The sequence below is a fragment of the Protopterus annectens genome, chromosome 2.part0 (genome assembly GCF_019279795.1).
Source record: "Protopterus annectens isolate FY-2018-M chromosome 2.part0, PAN1.0, whole genome shotgun sequence".
Lineage (NCBI taxonomy): Eukaryota > Metazoa > Chordata > Ceratodontiformes > Protopteridae > Protopterus > Protopterus annectens.
This window is the reverse complement of record NC_056728.1, coordinates 1003190774-1003215365: the sequence shown is the minus strand read 5'-3', so window position 1 is coordinate 1003215365 and position 24592 is coordinate 1003190774. Positions and strand designations below refer to the sequence as shown.

At 36.6% G+C, this 24592-nt stretch overlaps 1 protein-coding gene across 1 annotated transcript in view; it reads left to right on the top strand.

The window, feature by feature from the left end:
* The window catches only part of FREM1 (FRAS1 related extracellular matrix 1), a 1066140-nt gene that overhangs the window by 424004 nt on the left and 617544 nt on the right, over positions 1 to 24592 (top strand). Inside the window, exon 14 of the mRNA XM_044060374.1 lies at positions 4857 to 5024. Coding sequence (XP_043916309.1) covers positions 4857 to 5024 — 168 coding nt within the window. The remainder of the gene's footprint in view (positions 1 to 4856; positions 5025 to 24592) is intronic.

Genomic DNA, 24592 nt, shown 5'->3' with positions numbered 1-24592 from the left:
TCAACTGTTTATAAAACTAGTGGCAAAATGAATGACTTGTAGTAAAATAGTGCCACCTGCTGAACAAATCAAAGAGTGCAGAATCTATGATTTAAGCAGTAACGGTTTTCTGTGTTTTAAGTGAAATATAACAAGAATACCAGTTTAAAGAATGAGTCAGTACTCTGTGTGTGTGTGAATAAATAAAAAACACTAGTTTTCAATATCATTGAGAAAAGAATTGTTTGGATACTAACTGCAGACTCAAATCATTAATCCAATCTTTTTCGCATATAGTATGCCGTCACCAGTATCTTAGTTCCATAATATCTGATGAGGTTCACTTTTCATAGGGGTAAGAATTCAGGAAAAAGTTTGGGCACTAATATGCCTTCTGCCACTCTTAATCAACCTTGTAAGCTTCTTTGTACATCAACAGGTTTTCTTCTTGTTGACAGTGTAATATGAGTAAATACATCAATCAAACCAATAGTTTTTCTACTTTCAATAGCAATAAATGTTTTGAAGTGTAAACACATACCTTGTGCACTTCACCCTGGATGGTTTATCTCATAGACTGTGTTAGTGGTATGATTTATATTGGACAAACCTCTAGGCCCTTCCGAGCATGTGCTAGGGAATACCTCAGTGACATTAGGTGCAAGAAATAACAGCAAAGTATTATTTAAGTACATACTATACCATTCTATTGCTGTTTTACTTTTATGGGAATCAATAAATGTCATGATCATTATAAACAGCAAAATCACATAAATGAGAAACTGCATTATATTGAATGTCTATGGGCTGTTCAGGAAGGAGGTTTGCTCCCTCCAGGACTAAATGATGTATTTTAGATATTGATGTATATGTAATATTATTTTAGACTAATTATGGAAGTTTGCATTTATTTTGCATCTAAGTCTCCAGTTTTGTTATTGTAATATATGGGTACTGCTCTTTTTAATATTTTAGGTAGACGCACAATATGATTTGGAAATTTCATTTATGGGTTATGCACTGTATTTCCTGTTCAGCAGATGGAGTTAGTGTTGCATGTTTTCACATTTACTAAATTTATTATATTTTACATAATTATTTCACAAAAACTTCTACTTGTGATATTTAAAAGTATTGTTTTTCATTTATTCAGTGCAATATAATTGTCCGATTATTTAGTGCAGTTGTCTTGTTATATTTTAGTAAGACATACTTTTTTAATCATGACTTATACACTGATATGTCCAACCATTATGTTTTTAAAATTCATTCATTTGGTAACAATAATTCATTTTGTAAATACTTAGATTCACTTATGTGTTGGTGCAGATTTGAAAGGCTGTGAGAGAGAGGGGATATGTGACTGAAAGTGAGGTCTAGATAGCCATTATTAGCTTTCTGCTATGCATGGAACTTTCTTTTATTGCTTTATAAATATACATACACGTGTGTGTGTGTGTGTGTGTGTGTGTGTGTGTGTGTGTGTGTGTATATATATATATATATATATATATATATATATATATATATATATATATATATGTTCATAGGTTCATAGGTAGGTACTAGGCCATTGGCTCTAGGGCCTATATAAGCCTAGCCAAACGGTACCCTGGTTTTGCCACCCAAGAAAATAATTTTTCTGTGCCCCTGTCAAGCAGAGCCACAGAAGTGATCCCCAGGGTGAATTTCCTATCTCCCATCCAATCATCAAGATATTTCTTGAAGAGTGCTAATGAAGAGCTTTGTTTGATATAGATCGGTAGTTTCTTCCAGAGTATGAGAAGTATCTGGGACAGGAATCTATCCCTCCAGCATGTTCTGTTTATTGTGGTGACAAGGTTTAAGTCCCTAGAGCATGTAGCTTGGAGGGATTGAGATTTCCTTAAGTGGAGCATGTTCAGCAGCTCTGGGTTTGACATAGCTTTATATGTTAGGCAGAGATCGCCTCTGAGTAGGCAATATGCGACAGAGTAAAGCAGGAGGTTTTGAGACGGTCTGCGTAGGGCATTTGTTTTGAGGCTGGTAATCTTCTTTGTGAGGTATTTCTGCGGCCATTCCAGTTGTTGTAGATGTCTTGTGTGGTACATACCAAAAGGGGCGTTGTACTCTGTAATGGGTCTAATGAGTCATGAGTAGAGGGGAAAAATTACCTCTTTTTTCCTGGATGAGAAACCTTTTGTGATGAGGTGTTCCACGTAGAAGGATTTCCTGACTACTGCGGCGATGTGATTATCAAAGGAGAGACTACTGCCCACCTGTGTCCCAAGGTCTCTTATCACACTTTCGGTGTTAAGTAGACTACCGCCTATGTGGTAGTTCATGGGTACAGAGTTTTTACCAAAATGGATGACAATGCACTTTTTGGCATTGAGCTTGAGGCCATGGCTTTGACACCAGGCATCTGTCTCAGTGAGGCCCTTTTGTAGGATGTCCACATTGTTAGGTGTTTTGATTATGGTCATCTGCAAACTTTGTTAGCCAAAAACCTTCTGTGTTAGCCTGTACTTCAGAGAAGTAGATACCAAACAGGAGAGGACGTAGGACTAAACCCTGTGGTACTCCACTTGTCACTGGTCTGAAGTTGGATTTAGAGTCTGCTACTTTCACAGTGTGGGTTCTGTCAGTGAGCCAGCTGGCAGCCCATCTTGTGACATAGGGATTTATACATAGTTTAGTGAGTTTATCTATAATTCCAGAGTGGGGGATGGTGTCGAAAGCCTTGGTGAGATCTAGATAGGCTGTGTGAACCACCTTACCTCATCTATGGCTTTGGTGACCGCTTCAAAGAAGTCTGTCAGGTTTAGGAGACATGATCTGCCTTTTACAAACCCGAACTGGGTAGGGTCCAGAGTTTGGAGATTACCAGTGTCATTGTTTACAAGTTCAATAGCCTTGCAGACCAGGCTCATCAGGCTAGTGGGGCAGTAGTTCCCAGGGTCCGTGGTGGCTCCCCCTTTGTGGAGTGGGATAATCGTTACTGTGAGCTATTCAGTGGGCACAAAGCCTGAGGTGAGGCTATGATTGAACATGTTACTTAGCTGGGGTGCCATTTAGTTTTGTAGTTCATGTAGAATGCAGCCTGGGATGTTGTCAGGTCCTATGCATACTGTAAACACAAGACAACTGGTCAATGACCGGCAAAAACTGAAAAAACAAAAAGTTTCCACCGAAACAATGAAGCCAATAACGGTTTATTGCTCAATAATCCACAAAACTTGCACATAAATATCCACAAACAACTAAGCGCTTTCGCCAAGGTTAAAAAACCATAGGCATCTTCAGAGTTGTTCGTTTACAATGCATTCTCCCCTTTTGTACAACTTACAATACATTAATTAACCAATCATTCAATAACAATTGACAATCATTAAAGACACAATAAATTAATGACTTACGTCTGCCTAATATATTAAAAAGCTTGTCAGTTGTCAAATATACTAAACCCCATATATATAAACACAAATAAAACACTTTAAAATATGCTTGAAACTTCAATTTTCGCTGATACATGTATTGTATATTATTTTCACTTAGCATTCATGCCTAATGATATATAACAAAAATATTTGAATATATATATATATATATATATATATATATATATATATATATATATATATATATATATCAAGTTATACTTTCATTGCCTACTGGTACATGGCATGTGAAAAAAATATATATATATATGTAAACGAAAAATACACCTATAAAATTGGCACTTTTTCTCTTGTCCTAAAATAACACAAAAATTCTCATTGTATTAAACTAAACAATTCTGTTCTGTTTTATTTTTAAAAAAGGCTTTATAGAAATAAAGAAATAGCACATACTGCCTTATATTTGCACTCTAGGCAGTGTGTTAATTTTAGTAAATTTCTATTTTTTGTTATTGATAAAATTATTGATAACAAGTGGGGTGGGGATTGGGAGTCCATTTTAGAGGCACATGAGTCTTTGTGGCAAATATGGACTAATGCAACGAGTCCACCAGGTCTCAACAAGTTTATTTCTATAAAGCCTTTTTTAAAAATAAAACAGAACAGAATTGTTTAGTTTAATACAATGAGAATTTTTGTGTTATTTTAGGACAAGAGAAAAAGTGCCAATTTTATAGGTGTATTTTTCGTTTACACATATATATATTTTTTTTTCACATGCCATGTACCAGTAGGCAATGAAAGTATAACTTGATATATATATATACAAATATTTTTGTTATACATCATTAGGCATGAATGCTTAGTGAAAATAATATACAATACATGTATCAGCGAAAATTGAAGTTTCAAGCATATTTTAAAGTGTTTTATTTGTGTTTATATATATGGGGTTTAGTATATTTGACAACTGACAAGCTTTTTAATATATTAGGCAGACGTAAGTCATTAATTTATTGTGTCTTTAATGATTGTCAATTGTTATTGAATGATTGGTTAATTAATGTATTGGAAGTTGTACAAAAGGGGAGAATGCATTGTAAACGAACAACTCTGAAGATGCCTATGGTTTTTTAACCTTGGCGAAAGCGCTTAGTTGTTCGTGGATATTTATGTGCAACTTTTGTGGATTATTGATCAATAAACCGTTATTGGCTTCATTGTTTCGGTGGAAACTTTTTGCCTATGCATACTGTGTTCTTGGCCTTGGAGAGTGTGTTTTTCACCTGTGAAGCCGTGATTACAGGAACGTTGCATTCTTCCAGTATAGAGATGGGCCCTATAGAGATGGGCCCTTTAGGGGGAGAGAGAGGGGTAAAGTAAGCACTGACTCTATCTGTATATTTATATCTATCTGTATATATATATATATTGAACTTGTAAAGTAACCAAATTTATGCTACACATTTTTACTAGCTGTTCTGTTTCTCCTTACAGCATGCTGTTAATCACATGAAGGTGGCCTACATGCCTCCCTTACAAGATATTGGTCCAGATCCCCAGCACTTCAGGTTTGTTTTCTCTGTCAGTAACCAGCATGGTGGCACCTTAATTGGCATCTGTTTCAACATCACAGTTTTGCCCGTGGATAACCAGGCTCCTCAGGTAACCATCATCCTTATGTTAGTGCTCTGTAGGAATATTGTATGTTGACCTTTTTTAATACAATTTGCAGGTTTTACTTAAAAATGCTTATTTTATTACTCTTAGAACTGCAGCGAGAAAATCCTATGCTCATAAACCTCTTTGCATCTGGTGTGGAAGCAGTGTCTGGTGCTTTTGGGTTACTCTGTCTCTGTCTGTTTTTATCACTGACTTGAATAGACTGCTCTTTTCAAGATACTTTAAACCATAATGTTATTATCACTCTAACTACTTCAGTTAATTACTTCTGCTATAGATATATATATATATATATATATATATATATATATATTTATATCTGCATCAGTAATATTAGTATATAAATATATATATATATATATATATATGTAGAGAGAGAGAGATTTGTATATATATATATAGAGAGAGAGAGAGAGAGAGAGAGGTATATATATATATATATATATATATATATATATATATATATATATATATATAATATATATATATATATATATATATATACACACACACACACACACACACACACACACACACACACACACACACACACACACACACACACACACACACACACACACACACACACACACCCTTATTTATCATTTAATAACCTACTGCTGCACCTGTCCAAACATCTCTACAAACTTTCACCATTCTTTCTCCTGCTTCGTTGAGGTAATATCAAAGCTAACCCAGGTATCCTAATCAATGCCCAACATGTAAGAAACAAAACTGACCAGATTAATGCCTTCATTTCCTTACGTAAGACTGATTTAGTTGCTATCACCAAATCATAGGTTAAGGCTAACAATCTTTCTTTACAACATTTTCTCTGTTTGCAACTACTTTTTTTTACCACAGACCAGGAAAAATATAAGGAGATAGAACTCTTCTCTGTTCAAGTCCACTTAAATATCCAACTACTTGGTTATTCTAAGTGGCTACTTGCATGCATTCCCTCCCAATGATGACCATACTACATCTCATTGTAGTATATCTAGTACCTCCCTCCTCACCCCACAAACTAAATAACCTACTAAAAGAAATAATTTCCACCACAAATAAGTCTCATAATACTTGGATACTTCAGTCTCATTTTGTTCAGTCCCTTTTCCAATTACCTGAATACTCCTCTCTTACACTTCAACCTCCAAAGTGTATACCTTTCTGTAATAAATCAGAAAATAACATCAGACTTAAGTCTACTCTTTCCTTAATGGGCTGGTCTCCAGTTCTGAACACTGCTGCAGAACTACTTACCTCAATACTGACTAACCTGCAAAGCTCCTGCAAAGCTGCTGTTTCCAAGTAAAGCAAAGAACGTGCAAACCAAAAATTGACAACTAGTTAACCTATGAGCTCAAAGCTCTTCTACAACTCAGACAAGGTATAGCATTCTTGGAAAAAACTTCCTCTTACTATAAACAGACAATACTGCACCCAGCTGTGCAACCTTGCCAAGCAAGCTGTATGCCATCAGAAAAGTCACCTAATGAAGTCATACAAAGCTTCACTAATAAAATCCCCCATTACTTTAGGAGAAAGTTCAATAGTCTTTCAGGACAGAAGTGCCTTCTGTCTATGAATTCCACATCCTCTCAACTTTCTGCCTGTGATTGCCTTACTCATTTCAGGAAACTTTCCAACCCTTTGTCTAGCCAGTTCCAAACTGCATATGTCACTCCCACCTCCCCTCCCTACAACCCTTCTTTCTACTTCAGAACTCACATCCAGCAACATCTACCTACTGCTTGAACAGATGAAACTTGATAGCCCGTGGTACTAACAGCCTTCACCCATGATTTATTTATCACTGAAGAAACAACATCATATCCCCATTAAAACATATCTACAACTTGTGTATTATAGTTAATATTATGCCTAATATCTGGAAAAATGTCATTGTAAACCTTCTGTGTAAGAACCAATCCCTTCAATCCATCAGGCTTTCAACCCATTTCTATTCTCCCTAACTTATGAAAATTTCTGCAGAAATTACTTTATTTGCAACTATCTCAGTACAGCAACCAATATCCCCTTCTCTCTTAAAACCAGAAGGATTTTTTGTCAGGTCAAGGTCACAGTTCATCCACAGCTATCTGGGCAGTCAGCAACAGCATTCTTATAAAGGACAAAGCCTAATTACTGGATCCATTTTCACTGACCTTGCCAGAGCCTTTCATCTCCTAGACCATCTCTCTGAAAAGGAGTTAGTAATCACACACTGCCCTAGTTCAAAAACTACCTCTCTAACCACCACTTCTCAGCTAATTTCAGTTAATCAGCCTCTACGTACACCAGTCCCTCTGCAGAAAGGTGCCCTCCAAGATCTATCCTGGCATCTCTTGTCTTTTCTATCAACATTTACAAATTTCCTTTTGACGTACCCCATCTTCCTCTCCTGCCTTATGCTGATCACATGGCCCTATTCTGTTCCACCCATTTTTGTCTCCTCTCTTAAAATTGAACTTCAGAATGTTTTTCATGCTCTTATTCAATTGGGTCAGTGATAGAGTTACTGTTAAACTCCTCTATTTATTTACTTATTTATTTGACATTTGTTTACTGGGGTGGTCTGACTGGGTCTACAAAACCCGTTTTCAGCAGAGGCCCGGGGAGTAAAACCCCACATACAGTACAATACAAATACAGTATAATCCAATACAATAAAGATTACATTAGAAATACTATACAAAAAATAAGATGAAAGAACAAACTGCTACAAGATGTTGTAATATATTACTACACATCTAAACAGTTCTATACAGTTAAAACATTGCAGACGATAATAGTCACTCTCATCATACATGATGTAGAAATAGCAGCCAGAAAGTTAGTGATGCAGACATATGGTGAGAGAGAGTTAAGAAGGATAGAAGCAATAAACCCTGAGCAGCAGCTTAAGGATATGGTATAAAAACAGAGAAAGAGTTAAAAGAGCTTCAGGATCTTGCAGTTTGTGAGGGATTGAAATGTGAGAGAAGAGGAAGACCTGAGCATTAGGCAGGCTTTATGCAGGAGCAGAGCCATGTATTTTTGAGATGATTTTTTAAAGAGGCTTTGAAATGGGTTAGGCCAGGCATAGACCTGGTAGCTAGAGGTAATGAATTCCAATGTACAGAGACAGAGTATGAATACAGAAAGTGACCAGGCTTTCTTGTGGGTTTTGAGATAGCTAAGAGATTTTTGTCTTCTGATCGTAAGGATCGATTTGTTATGTAAGGTGTGACTAGATTGGCTAGTGCAGGACAGGCAGTAGGCTTGAAAATAAGGTTGTGCAAGGTGGATAGCTGAATAAAGGCAAGTTGGTTGGGGAGTTCAAGCCAGTTTAATTCTAGGAGTGGTTTACAGTGGTGTGTGCGATATTTAGAGTTTGTGGCAAACTTTGCAACTTTGTTGTAGCACTGTTCCAACTCTAAAACAAAAACAATTCTTTTTGACACTTTGCAAAAGCTCACTTCTATCTGCAGGCCTCTAAAAATCCTTGATCATCTTAATAACACAATTGAAAACTGTCACTTTTTTCATATACCTAGTGATTTAGTTTGACCCCTTCCTAAATTTCCAACTCCACCTGGACTACACACACACAAAAAAAAATCAACTCTCTCCAATTTTATGCTGATAGGATCTTCCCTTTTCTATACAGACCCAGTATAAATGTATCTTAGATGCTCAGCTAAAATGTGGTCTTCCTCTAATCACTGCAGCTTCTAAAAGAAATGTATTTGCCATTCAGTCCATTTCAAATGCCATTTGCAGATTCATCACTTTCTTCCCAAGAATAGAACAGCACTACAAAACTGTTGAAAAAGCTAGCTGTCTACCCGTGACACAACATCCCGTCTTGGTCCCAAAATGTTAGAATTTCTTCCTCCTTTTCTTAAAGAGCATTCCTCTTACCACAGTTTCCACTCAGAAATAAAAGCACATTTCAAGACTCAAGAAAAATGTAGCTGCTATCTCATTGATCATATAACTTCACTTCTTCATCCCATACTTGTATCTACATACCTTGCTCTGACAATTTTTGATTGTGATTCTCTCAGCATGCCAACTCTGATTTCAACTCTGTATGTAATGTATGTATATATATATATATATATATATATATATATATATATATATATATATATATATATATGTTGTGTTTTTTTCAGTCACTGTGTATATAACGTCATTTATCTATTGCCTTTGCAACCTCAAACCAACTGTGACATTCACTTTGTATATAATATATGTATATAGTGCATTTTGTCCTTCACTCTGTATATAATGTCATGCATCTGTTGTGTTTACCCCATGCTGACTCTGAAATGGGTCCAATGGGATCAGTGCTCTACCACCATTAACAATATATGTGGATCCCCTTCAGTTGATCGACCCTCTGAAATGCTGAACATCATATGGCTGAATCCATATGACCAACATTTCGGAAGGTCAAACAGCGTGAATGGAGATCGCTGTGCATTGCAGAATGGGAAATATGCCTTTTTCCTCAATGCAGTGCAATCTTGGAGTTGGTATATTTAATTAGTAGGGGGTGTGGGGGGTGCAGGGGGGCTTGTCCTCCTGCAAAAAAACAAAAACAAAAAAACATTGTTTTTATAACTTTTTTTTTAATTTTAGTTTCAGCCTTCCGAAATGTCAGTCATATGGTCTACGATGTTCGGCATTTTGGAAGGTCGATCAACTGAAGGGGATCCCTATATGTATATCTTTCTTCCCCTGCCTCAGTGGTCATACCACAGCCACAGGTGGAGCACTCCAGTTTACAGGATTTATGAATTCATCTTTTGTTATATGACACCAGTCTGTCTCAGAAGTAACCACCTCCTTTCCAGATCTGATTAACATGTTGTGTCACTCACTCTCTTTACTGGGTTATATATAAGGCACATGACCAGCAATATTCATTATGTTTTCATTTGTCCATTTCTCCTTAGGCCAGAATTTCCCACATTAACCAGTTCACTTGATTCAGAACTGATAATTTCTGTGTGTTATGATTGTATTTCTTTCATGTGATTTATTTTTTGCAGACTTTTCTTGTGAAATTAAGATGAATCCAGAGAAGAGCTCAATTTTGCCTAATAAATTCTCAGTAGCTGACTGTCCAGAAGTTAGTTGAAGTGTACTTGTTCATTCTTACTATGCCTGCTTAATCCATTCCAGGATTTCAATGCAGCAGGAGCTTCTACCATGATTTATTGTGTGGAAGGGATAGAAACTAATCCTGAAGAGGGGCAACAAATCATTGCAAGATGCATGCAGACACACTGACTCACAAACACATAGACATATACACATACACATGCACACGAGTGCATATCAGTGGCGGTTTCTGACTTTAAATTAAAGGGGGGCTGCAGGAGACAGCTGAATAGGTGGGGCCAATGGGAAATGGGTGTGACCAACTAGAAAGGGGTGGGGCTATGCTCAAAACCACAACAACTGGAACTTTAATTAAATGCGCTGCCCTGGGTGCCAAACCACCATTACAAGAGTCCAATCAAGACAAAATGAAGTGTAGAAGAAAAAAAATTCAATGCATTGGCTACATGACAGCTTACTTAATATCTAGATGGAAACAAAAAGGTTGTGAGGCATGAAAAAATAAATTGCTTTTTAAATACATTACTGGAATGCCAGTCAAAATCAAGTATAAAAAAAAAAAACAAGCATCACTCAACTCAAACAACTTCTCCTTGCACTGCAGTTCAAATTATAATTTATATTCAGCTTTATAAAAGTACCAAGTAACATGCTGAAAGTAGCTGATACCCCCACTTGTAAAAATGTTTCTTATCCAAAAAAGACCTGCTGCCTGACAACAACTATCTACTTGTTTCATGGGGAAGGCATGATCAAAGTAAAAAATGAACAGCAAACAAGAAACAAGTTCAAGATAAATCGCTTGACTCATTACATTTGAGTGACGCCTCCAGGTGCATATGCAGTTAACTCCTACTGATGCCTCTAGGCATCAAATATTGCTTTTTCGTATTTGCATCAGTAATTCCAAAACTATGCTAAATACAAAGTTTCAAAAGATTTCATCTTAAAGCTTGCACAATAGCAAACACAACTGTATTAATATTTGACCTCTGTCTAGTGTAAGTAAATAGATATTAACTGTTGTTTTTATGATATTAATTTATATAGATGTAATTTTCATATTTTTTCTAAATATCTCATCAACCAGTTAACACAAGCAGAACTGCTTAGCCTCAAATGCAAGTTCTCAGCTAGATAAATAAAATGCCACTGACAGGATGTGTGTAACTTGAGTGGTTGTGGAGATATTGTAAGTTGTTTACAAAATATAACAAATACTATAGTTACTGTGTTTACTGTGACTTATAAAATTCAGTTTAAGACCTAGAACCTGAAGAATTCTACCACTATAAAAAATAGTTTGTCCTGAAGAGTTTGCCATTTATACTTCTTTCATAACCCCGATGGTTCCAGAGATATGAACATTTGTTTGAAATATGAGGGCATAATTTGATTCTGTAAAAAGGCTTAGGCTCAACTCATTGGAAGTTACAGTGCAACTTCCTGAGCTCCATTGGAGTGAATGAGTTAAAGGATTACTGCACAGGTTATGGACCACACATGATAGATTGGCATTCTGTTTAGTTTACGGGTAAAGCCTGCAAAGATGACTGCAAGTCTCCAGCAAATGTAATGAGCTTCTGAAAATACTGTAATCACGTCCTTTATTACAAATACTGTCATATGAATTTCAATACCTTATACGTTATCTAGTTATGTAAATATTCTCTGCATGGCAACAGCAAAAAGACTTTGAATATTGGTATTTTTTTAACAGTATGCTTATTAAAGCTTGGTTGCATCTTACAATCTCCGACAAGCTTACCTGATGGTCATAAAAGCATTCCTACTTAAACACAGAGCAACAAGGTACTGTGACAGCATGCATTTTCTGAATAATAAGAAGCATAAATCAAAAGTATAAACATATGACAGAAAACCAGAACGTTCTGCAAAATCAAGGACAGATGAAAAGCCACTGCCGTACTTGTGTCTACCTTGGATGGGGGAATACTCTGCACACTTACACTGTATAGGTTCATAGGTTGGTACTAGACTATTGGTCCTAGGGCCTATACAAGCCTAGCCATAACAATTCCCTGGCTATTTCTTCCCACAGTATTTACTTCCCTGGACCCCTGTCTAGCAGGGTGACTGATGTGATCCCCAGGGTGAAATTCCTATCTCCCATCCAATCATCAAGGTTCCTTTTGAAGAGGGCCAAAGAGGTGCTCTGCTTGACATGAATTGGCAGTCTATTCCAGAGTCTGGGGAGTCTCTGGGTCAGGAACCTATCCCTCTAGCATGTTTTGCTCATTGTGATGCAATGTTTAGATCCCTGGAGCGTGCGTCTCTGAGGGATTGGGATTTCTTTAGGTGTAGCATGTCCAACAGCTCTGGGTTTGATATGGCCTTGTATGTTAAGCAGAGATTGCCTCTGAGTAGACAATATGCGACAGAGTATAGATGGAGTTTTTTTAGACGGTCAGCAGAAGGCATCTGCATAACTGCTCCTTGCCTTGCTTGGACACATCCAGAGTTACTACTACATGGGGGAGTGGGGTGCAACAAGTATGTCACAATTTGATAAGGCTCTGGCTGATGACGGTGGCTCTGACACTCATACCTCCAATCTCAGAGCAAGAAATCTGGACAAAACCATACATAGAAGTGGGACAAAGGCCCAAAAATAAAGACAGTTTTATAAACTTAGAAAGATAATAGAATAGTAGTAGGTCTTGCATTAATATGAATTTTTTGAAGGGTATGAAATCTGCAATTCAAATGTCTGCCATTATTTTCTAACTTCAATCTTTAATGATTTGCCACGAAAGTACATAATTGTAAACCCTTCATGTTTTCTTCCAAAATTGCCATTTTGCAGAGGGATTATTAGAGGGAGAGCAACATTTTAAGCCAAAATTGGGGACAGTTGAGAGGATTGAATATCCCTAATTCTATAAAGCGATTTATTTGCATGTACCTCTCAACCTTTTAATGCAGGAAATCTGGACAAGGCCAAATATATTGGGGGAACATGCAAGCAGTACTAAAAATTGCTCTTGTATAAACTTAGTTGATAGAATAACAGGTCTTGTTTTAGCATGCATTTTTATGAAGGTTCTGACATCTGAAACTCAATGTCTGTCATTATTTAGTGACTTAATTCCTAAATGATTTGCCAGAAAACCACAAATTTTATGAGGAACAAACCAAAAATAATAAGCAAAAATCTATTCATTCTGCAAAAATCTGGACAGTTGAAGGGGTATAGTTCAGCCAGGGCTGTCTTTGGGTTTGCTGCCCTTCCCCCCTCACAAAATCATGGTCAAATGGAGCCTCCCCTGCAGCCATTCCAATGTCCCATTCCTTTGTTATTTCACCCAATTTACCATAAACACTGTAATCTGCATGCTGCTTTACTTCTGCGATGATTTGGATTTCATTTGAAAGTTTTATTTTGCATTTTACAGCACAAACACTAATAGATATCTGCTAAACAAAGCAATGCAGTCTCACAATGAAAATAGACTTAGTATTAAAACTTCTCTGCAAACACCACATTCATTGAAACAGCATTGAAACCTACTTTCAAAGAAAATACATTTTGCCAGTGGCAGATAAAGATTAACTTTGGTCTGTTTTCAAATCACAGGCCCCTTGCACACAAAACATACACATGCTCTTTGATACACCTTCCTGATTGTATTAAATTATATTCCTTGTACACTACAGTACAGTTTTAGAGGGGGGTTTAAATTTATTTTTTTGAACATTTTTCCTGTAAACAATGAAACAAAATGCACCAATAATGACAAAACTGACAGATTCAGAACATTTCCATCATAAAAGTCTACTCAAACTTCTACAGTCCACCAGTATCAGTAAATATGCACAATCTCTGAAGAAGTAAAAGTAATCTAAATAATTCCACATTAAAGAGATCTGTAACTAACGAAGAGGTTGCTGCTAGCAAACAACTTTATATTTCATTGTTTCATCTACAAATGAAGTGCCTGTTGCTCTTGAGGACTAAAGTGTGTATGTTACACTAAAAAAATGATAAGCTAGTAATATTGCAATAGGGAATGGATGGCAAACTGATAACAGGTTTATAGTTACTAGGTATCTTCACCAAAAAGGACTGCAGCATCCACCCCCCTTTGCAACACAGTACAGTATCAGCAATGCATCTACCTACTGTGGGAGTAGAACCCACAGCCTTCTGCATGAAAAGCAAGTACATTACCTGTTGTGCTATTAACAAAGCAAGCAGACTCAGCATAAGCAGCACTAAACTTTTGCTCCCCTGTAGCTCTCAGCTCCTTGTAAAATCTACCCATCACTCAGCTGTATCTCTGAACTTTGCAGCACAAGAAATATGGAAAAAGCAGAAATGTATTGGGGGGGGGGCAGAAGCCCAAAACCCAGGGACACATTTTAAACATTGCTTGTATAATGTTGGAAGGTTGCTAGAATAAAATGCTGTGTTACCACCATACATTTCACTGCCAAGTATTGAACCCAGGACCCTGTGCAAAACAGTCAGAGCAACATACCACTATGCCAAATCAGCTGTTTTGTGAAAGACAGGAAGACCAACTTAAATGGCTACCATTTAGTGAATTCAGTTCTCACCACAGCTGTCAGCCTCTTAGCAAAAAACACCTGAACAAAGCTAATAATGGGGGAATACAGCCCCCAAACATATTCAGTGAATTTGGTTCTCACCATAGCTGTCAACCACTTAGCTAAAAACACCTGGACAAAGACAGTAATGGGGGAATACAGCCCCCAAACATATTCAGTGAATTCAGTTCTTACCATAGCTCTCAACCTTAGCACAAAAAACATGGATGAAGCCAATAATGGGGGAATACATTCCCAAAAATAGGGACAAATTTCAAATATCCATTTTATAAACTTAGACAATTGCTAGAATAAAACGTTTTGTGTTACCGTGTACTTTCTGAAGAATATGAAGTCTGAAATTCAAATGCTTGTCATTTTTATTTATTTAACATTTGTTAACCAGAAAGTCTGACTTGGAACAAAAGCTAATTTTCAGTAGAGGCACAGGGAGAAACACTACAGACACATGTCTTTGCAAGATGGGAGGACACCAGAGTACCCAGCGGAAACCCGCACAATCACAGGGAGGACATGAAGACTCCACAAAGAAGGCACCCCAGCCAAGAATCAAACCAGAGAACCTGTAGCTGTTAGGCAACAATGCTACCACTGCACTATTGACTGTGTAAAGACACAAAAATACAGAAACCACAGATTTTATCAGGAACAGAACAGAGCAGAACAAATATGAGGCAAATATCTGCAAAATTTTTACAAATGGTGGTGGGTAGGGAATTCAGGCTCTTGCCACCTGGGCCCAAGGTACAGGCTTCAAGCCTGTGGTATTCTCTACCCACCACCATATAGCAACTGGGGCATTTTATACACACACACACACACACACACACACACACGTGCACCCTGAGCCCAAGGTCCATTGTATTCCTTACCTGAGCCCAAAGTCTGTGACATCCATCCAGTACAACACGAGAGCAAGTTCTTCCCCTAAAGTCCATAACATCCATCCAAAAGCCTGTGATGCTCATCCTAGTTCTTCCCGCAAGAGCAGAGCAAGGTGGGTGCTACCCAGCCTGCAGATGTTGCAGTCCTATCCCCTTCCAGTCTATGCAGTTGTAACTGCATAGACTTCTGGGATATTTGCTGCTGAATGCTGTCTTCCTAATCCGGACTGCTGCTGAGACCATCTGGATTCTATGTGCATGCTCCAGACTGGTTCACCAGCAGTCCGGATAGCGGGAAATGCCACAAGTGCAGAATGTTCTGGGACTCGCACTTGTTTTTTTTTTTTTATTTTTTTTTCTTTTCTTTTCTTTTTTGTTTTACAGCTGGGGGGGGGGGCTGCAGTCCAATAGCACGAGCCACCCCTGATGCATATACATACACATGCATATGTCCACACTTGTTTACCCTTACAAAACACACCCACCTACAGAGAGGCATGCCAGTTCATGGCCAGGACATCTTTGAGATATGGGATAAAACTGGAGTACATTCTAAAAACTGACATGGACACAGGGAAGATAATTTTTCATGCATTATATGAATATTTTTACTGCCTTCTGTGCTACCATGCTCAATGACAAATAATCAGACCCAGACTTGACGTGAATAATCCCAGTCTTTCACGTTCTGCAAATTTCTTACAGACAGATGAGACTGCATGGTTGAATACAATAATTTCTGCTATTCCAAGAACACTGTAACTTGCCCTGATGTTAACAATGCTGGATATACCTTCTTTCATTTTGAATAAGTGTAGAGACATACCAGCATAATCACTGTTAAGTCTTTTTCATAGTTTCTGCTTATGGTTCTATGGATGCAAACTTCCAGCAGTAGGGCACATAGTGTGTTCTTTACAGGAACTACTACCTTTTGCCCTGTCAGAATCTCAATTTAGCCACCTCCTAGAAATTCTTCCTGAATTGTTCATGCTGATGATTCTGATATATGTTTAGTTGTGGTAATACAGTTTGTCTAGCATGCAGTAGTGCTGCACTAGATCTTGCCAAGTGTCTTATTCACTTTATATATAATACATGAACACCAAGTTCATCCTTATTAGATATGAAAGGTATGAACCCATTTTCTGCAGTCTGGAAAATCTTTCTTTCTTTTGTGATGCATTGTATCACTGGGTCTTAATTTCCCTCACTTTAGTTTATATAGCTGTCACTGGACCAGTATCCAAATAATCTGAAGTCATTTTGAAGAACAGCATAATTACTTCCACGATTACAATTATAATCAATTTAAAGCGCATGCGTTACCATGATATTACTCAGAATGTGAATTACTTCATACTTGTATGCTCTCCAAAGTATGGACCAACTCAGAATTTTAGAGAGAACATTTGTTGTCGCTTTTATCTAGTTAAATGAAAAAGTGAATACCTTGCGATCTTTAAAATTGTAAATCTTCGATCACAAACGTAGTTATGACATTTTCTTACTCCAATAATTTCTGCATGTTTTTTTTTTTGCCTAACTAGTCATTTTTTTTTTTTTTGCAACTGCTAGTGACCTCAGGGTTCTACACTGCAGATAGATCCCCTCTGCAGCAGTGTCATCACAACTGGGGCATAATTTAACTGTGACCATTCATCATGAGGTCCTATCTTTCTAGAAAGGAAATTCTTGTGATTACAAAGTGTACCAATTGCCCCAGAGCTCGTTAATGGGGTGGGTTTACAGGATGTCATACTACAGTGGGCTGGGGGGGTTGTTTTTTCTTCTTATCTCCCTGACATATGCGTGCATAGTGATACCACAAGGGTAGCTGCCTTTACATATACAATGATATACCCTATTTTGTACAGTCACCATGAATTCTGCATGCCATTTCTGTCAATGACTCTGATTTCCACAAATCTTTGTCGGTCTTTTCTCCCTATTCATTGTTGCTAATTGTACTCATTTCATTTGAGTCACAGTCATGTTTAGGTGATATGGATTTAGACAAAAGAAAAATAACGGATTTACCTCTGTCTGCCACTTAATGTGAAGGTACTGCACCAAAGCCATCTGAATATTTATCAAATGACAGTGACAAGTGGTTTTGTTTGTATAATTTATAACAGTACCACATGATTAATGAAACATCTGTTTAGATACTACAAAAGCTTTAGCACCTGTTCACATCTTTATGAAATTTGAAACTAACAAATTCAGCAATCTTGGCAAAAATGTCCTGTAGTAATCCTTGTGCAATTGTCAGTTTTGTCAGTGTTGTTTTGATTTTGGTACTCATTGAATTTATTGCACTATCTCTGTTATCAGTTGCAAACCCATGGCATCAAAATGCTGACATATGAATGCTGATTTGTTTTCTCATTATGAGTTTACTTTTTAACTATAATGCAGCATTTTTGAACCTGCTTAGCACCATGCCTAAAGAATGCAAATACTCTTTTTTACGTTATTTCAGTTAACAAAAAATCATGGAGGAAAACTTTAACATTTTTTACATCTTTCAGTATGTTCTTAGTTGCTCTTTGAAATGAAGTAGATGTGGAGACCAGTATTGGGAGTAACAAGCCTTATGGGTGTTTCTTGTCACATACCTTTTACAATATTTATCTAACACAGTTTGGTTTTATGCAGGGCTCATATCTTTCTTTGAAAACTGCTTACTATCCACAAACAAGCCAAAAAAATTTTCAAATCAAACAACAAAGGCCAGGTCACCAAATTTATTAAAACAATAAAACACTCTAGTGGCTCAGCTCAGAGAAGCCTTCAAAGAGTTAAAAAAACACAAAATTACACAACTTAAATAATATTAAAAGCATCCACCCCTAATTACAAAAATTAATCAATTAAAAAAAGACAGCAGACAAAAAATTTCCAATTGCGTTCTACATTTAAGTCAGCAGGAGTCAGAGATGCAAAGTTTAAAATAAAGCATCTTTATATAATAATTAAGGGTGGATGCTTTTAATACTCTTTAAGCTGTGTGATTTTGTGTTTTTTTTTACTCCTTAAAGGTTTCTTTGAGCCAAGGCGCTAGAATATTTTATTGTTTTAATAAATTTGGTGACCTGGCCTTTGTTCTTTGATTTGATTTAAATATAGTTTTATATTTTTGTTGTTTGTGCAAAGAAATTTTCAACCCTAGGTACAGTGTATTGGCGTAAATGTAATAACACTATTCACATATTCATGTAAGCTTGTTGATACGACAGATTGTGATGGAAGTGTCTAGTTTCATGGTAGTAACAATAGATGCAATCTAGGCTGAAATCATAGGTTAGCAAGTTAGTAATAGGCTACCTGTCCTAGAGGACCATTTTAAGCCTAGCCAAATTTCCATCCCAGAGGTATAAATCAGACCCTGTACCTTATGTCAGTGAGGTAATCATCACCGATTCTGTTATTACTGCTTCCAGGAAACAATTATACAGTTATTTTCAAAGCATATTGTGTTGTCCTTGATTTGGAAAATGAGGGAAGTACATTATTTACTGTTTACATATACCTTTGCAATAGCTGCCTTCATTGTGGCCAGCTCTTGTCTAAATACTTCAGTATGTTTTGTTAAGCAGCTGTTATCTATTGTTTTATATTTATTTTTTATTTTTATTTTTCTCCTCTTTCATTACAACCTCTTCCTTTTATTATAACGTCTACTCTATCTGTAGTAATTGCCCCATACCAATGTACTGCATGCACTGATGAAAGAAACAGTTACTGGGCTGTACTAGAGGGTCTGCATTGGTTAAGGGGATGATTTTTCTGGTAGCAGCTAATGAATTTATGATCAATAAATATTTTGTTAAGTTTTTGCACTTCGTATTTTGCAGTGTGTTGAACTGTTTCAAAGTCTGTATGTGTATGCAGGTGTGTGTGTGTGTGTGTGTGTGTGTGTGTGTGTGTGTGTGTGTGTGTGTATGTGTGTGTGTGTGTGTGTGTGTGTGTGTGTGTGTGTGTGTGTGTGTGTGTGTGTGTGTGTGTGTGTGTGTGTGTGTGTGTGTGTGTGTGTGTGTGTGTGTGTGTGTGTGTGTGTGTGTGTGTGTGTATATATATATATATATATATGTACATTTATATATATATATATATATATATATATATATATATATATATATAGTTTACTATCAATATATCGAAAATCATAAAAATAAATAAATAAATAAGTGGTACGAATAAGCAAAGTGTTTTACCGAAACTACAACTAACCTAATGGCCCTATTGTCAAAAAGCAGCTGTTAATGCCGAAAATGTTGACAACATTTTATGGCATTAACAACAATGCCACCCTTGCGGTTACTCCCTAATCCCTACACCTAACATCCCGTTTATGCAGGGGGGCAAGCCCCCCTGCGGCCCCCACCCCCCAACTTAATATTCCAACTCTGAGATCGCAGTACAATGAGGAAAGGGATATATTTCCCTAACTGCACTGTACCGCAATCCCTTTACATGAGCGAACATTATATTTGCGAATGCACAGTCCATTCGCAAATGTTCACTCATGTAAACTGCACACATATGAAGTATTTGAACATCCAGCGACATTTCAATGGTAAACCTATATATATATATATATATATATATATATATATATATATATATATATATATATATTAGGGATAGCTAAGAGGATAGATTAGGTGTTTTGATTAATTGATGTGTGGGAGTTCTGTGTCCTTTTGTCATTATTAGTAGTACTGTTAGGGGAAAGGGGTTTTAGTAACATAATATGTATGGTTAGTGTTAGGGGAAGGGTTAAGCTTAGGGTTACCATGCATGAGTAAGGTGCTACAGGGGATGAAGCTTTACCACCCCTTCCACCTTAATCATGCATACTAACCCTGCCCCTACCCATAACCCTGTCCCTTTCTGTCTGTCTGTATCTCCATTTCTCATATCTTTGTATATGGTGCACCACACGACTTCTAGGGAGGTGCAGTTCACATTCAACATTTTTAAACAAGTTTAATGTCCGAGTTTGATTTCACAATCTTTTCCAACAGTCTTCGTAAATAAAATCTAGCACATATTCCACAGGAAAATGACATTTTATTAAAATAATTCAAAAGGAACATCAACGCCTTCAGAAATTCATCAGTGTAACATATCAACTGTAGTTCTAACCACTTGGAAAATTAAACTGCAGTTCCAACAGACACCACCCCACACACACACACACAACAGACACACACACACACACACACACACACATACACACAGACACGTGAATTCTGAAATGGACCATTATACTTATAAAAGCATTTTTTGAAGACTTTGCCCCTCTGATACCAACACAGGGAGCTGTGTGCCACACCCTTTTTAATGATATATGCTAACTCTAAGATTGTGGATCTCAGAATTGGTGACAATACTATGAGATATTTACATCTCAGGTGTAGTATAAATTCCCCAAAATTACATATAACATTTTGCTGCTCATAGGAACACAGCTACTGTTCTCAGACTTTCAAATGGCAGTCTATTAAAACTTGAAAGCAACCTATCCACTTGCTCAACCATCCTCCTTCTACCATTTCAGTTTTATGATACTCTTTTTGTAAGACCACGCCTCCTGTTTGTGTGCAGTTCACACTGTCACTTCATTTCCACAGGTGAAACTGCAACTGTACTATTTCCTCTTAATGTTGATGTTGTATAACTTGACAATGTTAAGAACTAAGAATCTGAAGTCACAAGTAGCTTTAGTATTGAAGACACTGTTAATGCCAGACTTCCTTACACAACTCGTATTCTAGAATATGATTAGCTCCTCCTCTCCCGATCTCTCCTTTGTAAAAAGGTAGAATCCCCATCCACATAAAACAAAATTCGGGTCTATATTACATCATCGAACGCTTAAATAAGTGAATGATGATTAATCGACCCCATGTAAGCGAAAGCTTACAATGTCAAAACCCCAGAACAGTGATTTTTTTTTTCCAAGGGAAAAAAAAATTGCTGTTCCAAAAAACAAAAACAAAAAGAAGAACTTTAAATCAGTACATAAAGTAGGGGGCTTTGCCCCGTACACCCCCCTCCTACTTAAATATACCAACTCTGACATCGCAATACAGTGCCAAAAACGGCAAAGTAACAGAAGCGGCCAAGTGAATTCTTTCCCAGGGAAAGAATTCATTTATAAGCCTCTTTGCTATTTTGCCTTTTCATTCTTTTATGGTCGATCAAGATGCATTTGACAGAATACATCTTCAGGCATGTAATAGGAACCCACAAAATTCATACCTGTCTATTTTCAAGCTCAGCTTAAATCTATGGATAGGAAAAAGAAAATTTACTCCAGGACTGCCCCTTGTACTACTAATGGGCAGAGGTAGCTCCTAAATGTTTTATCACATCCATGGATCCCTTCAAATTATATATGCTATGATCCCAGTTATTCTCATTGGGGGAAATCTAAAATTATAGACCACTGGATGGGTAAGGCCAATCTATTACCAAATGGGATAGATTATTTAGAGCAGAAACCTGTTGCCATATTTAATGTGACAACATTCATAGATATAGGCTGAAAAAATGGACAAGCTGTGTAGCTTGCAATAGTCAACTCCTAAAGATATGCAACTACTGTGGAAGGAGCATTTATAAAGCTGCCATTGTTGAGGATCTACATGTATATATTTTTTTACTGAATAGATTTTTATTGCTTTTTCAGAAACATAAACATACATACAGTATATATATATATATATATATATATATATATATATATATATATATATATATATATATATATATCAAAGAAATACTTACATAGTCTAAGCTTAAAGTGGAGAAACAATTCCAAACATTACAAAACCAGCTATTTACATAGGATGCCTATGCTTGAAATACTTTGTTTTCTTGAATGTACCTTTGAATAAGATTATAATTTATTACAGTCTTCTGTTTCCAGCACTTGATTTACTTTCTGCCAGGCAGTGCTTAAGGAAGTAGGTTGTTCTGTTCTTTCCTTGATTTTTTTCAATTCCAACTTCGAGACTGATAAAACCATGTTCTTGAAATGTTAAAATTGGGAGGAGTTACAGCTTTCTAGTTATGTGTAATATTTTTCTTTGCAATAGCAAGGAGAGTCCACAAAATTACATATTTTGCCTTGGAACACAAGACGGCACAGGTGTATCCAACAAAACTAGAGATTCTGTAAATTAGAAATTATCAGTGAGCAACAAATAGTTAATATTTATTGTTTAAGTAAATGGCATTCATAGAACATGTGTTGCCAATTGGCTATTGATTCTGATTTACATTTATATATTAGTTCTAATTTGTGTGATGTTTAGTATGTTCTATGTGTAAATTCCCATGTGAAAAATTGCCAATATAGTGATAAAGATGTTAGTTTTGGAGATGTATGAATTTGTTTTTTTATCTTTATCATCTGGCATTTTACCATTAACTGTTTCATAGTATTTCCATATAGTTTGTTTATTATGAACTCTTGTTTCTTTAGCTAATTTGTACAATACTGATAAAATTCCTTTCCCATTTGTGGGAAATTCCATCAGCGATGTTAACTGCTCTATGAACTTGGGAACCTTTTCCCTAACAGACTTCTGCATTATTGCTGTTGGTTTAAAACTGTTTGTCTTAATCCCCGCAGTGTTAAACACATGCTCTTTTCAAGGCTGAACTCAGTAATAATTTGCTCTATCATTAGTACGTTATTAGTGTTTATCAACTGATGCCAGTAAATTAGATCATTCTTACTAAGTGTTTTAACTGCTACTGAGTCCTGAGTTATAATGGTATTTAGTGTATATGCTATTGGGAACATGAAAAAAAAACATGCTTTTATATCCGTATTTTTGTTTACAAAGTGCATAACCGACTTTAGGGTATTGATAATGTATTTAGAATTTATATTTTTGTGTTTTCCTTTTGCCGTATTTTCCTTCAGTATGAAAAGGAAGCTATTTGGTACTATTTCCATATGTTTATATAGTAACGCTAAAGATCTATATTTGTGTTACATCATGCTCCTTGTCAGTACATGCTGTTCCCACATTATGTAGTCTCTTTTCTGCCAAATTTGTGAATTCTATGTGTAGTACTTATCAGCTCATAATGGATTTCAGTCCTTAGTGATGGTTCCTTCAAGCTTGTATGCAAGGCATTCCTGAAAAACCTCTCAGTGCAAAACATCTGGACAAAGATTAAAATAATGGGGGGACAAAGGCCCAAAAATAGGGACAGTTTTTAAATATTGCTCTTATAAAGTTAAAAAGTTGCTAAAACAACAGGATTTGTGTTGTTGTGCATTTTTGAAGGATATGAAGTCTGAAACTTTAATGTATCTCATTATTCAGTGACTTCAGTCTTCAGTGATTTGCCAGAAAACCACACATTTTATGAGGAACAGTCCAAAATTATGAGGCAAAAATCTAACTTTCTGTGAAAATCTGGACAAATCAAAGGTGTCAGACAATAAAACTGCTGTGCTGTTACATGCTGAAATTCTGGTGTTCAATCTGATGACCAGTATATTTAGGTTCCTTGTCTCTTCTGACACGTTAAATATTCTTTCATTAATTGTGTGCCCCTTTGGGATCCCTGTTGAAATGTTGGCACTTGAAATGCTGAATGCTCACAAGCCGAAAAAGGACAGAAAACACAGGAAAAGTGTGAATCTCGAAAATCTCTCTTCTCCTTAAAGCTTGTTTTAGCAGGGGGGAGGGATCAAGCTCCACCTGCACCTCCACAACCCCAAACATATATATATATATATATATAGATATATATCTCAACTCCAAGATCACCATATCTCAGAGAAATGGGAATATTCGGAGGAGTGGCATTTCAGAGTTAGTATATGTAAGTCCATTCTTTTGGCTATTCAGTCTCCATAGTTTGGGACTCCATCTAGTGGGTCCCAACATTTAAAATAGTTACCACCCCTTTGCTCCT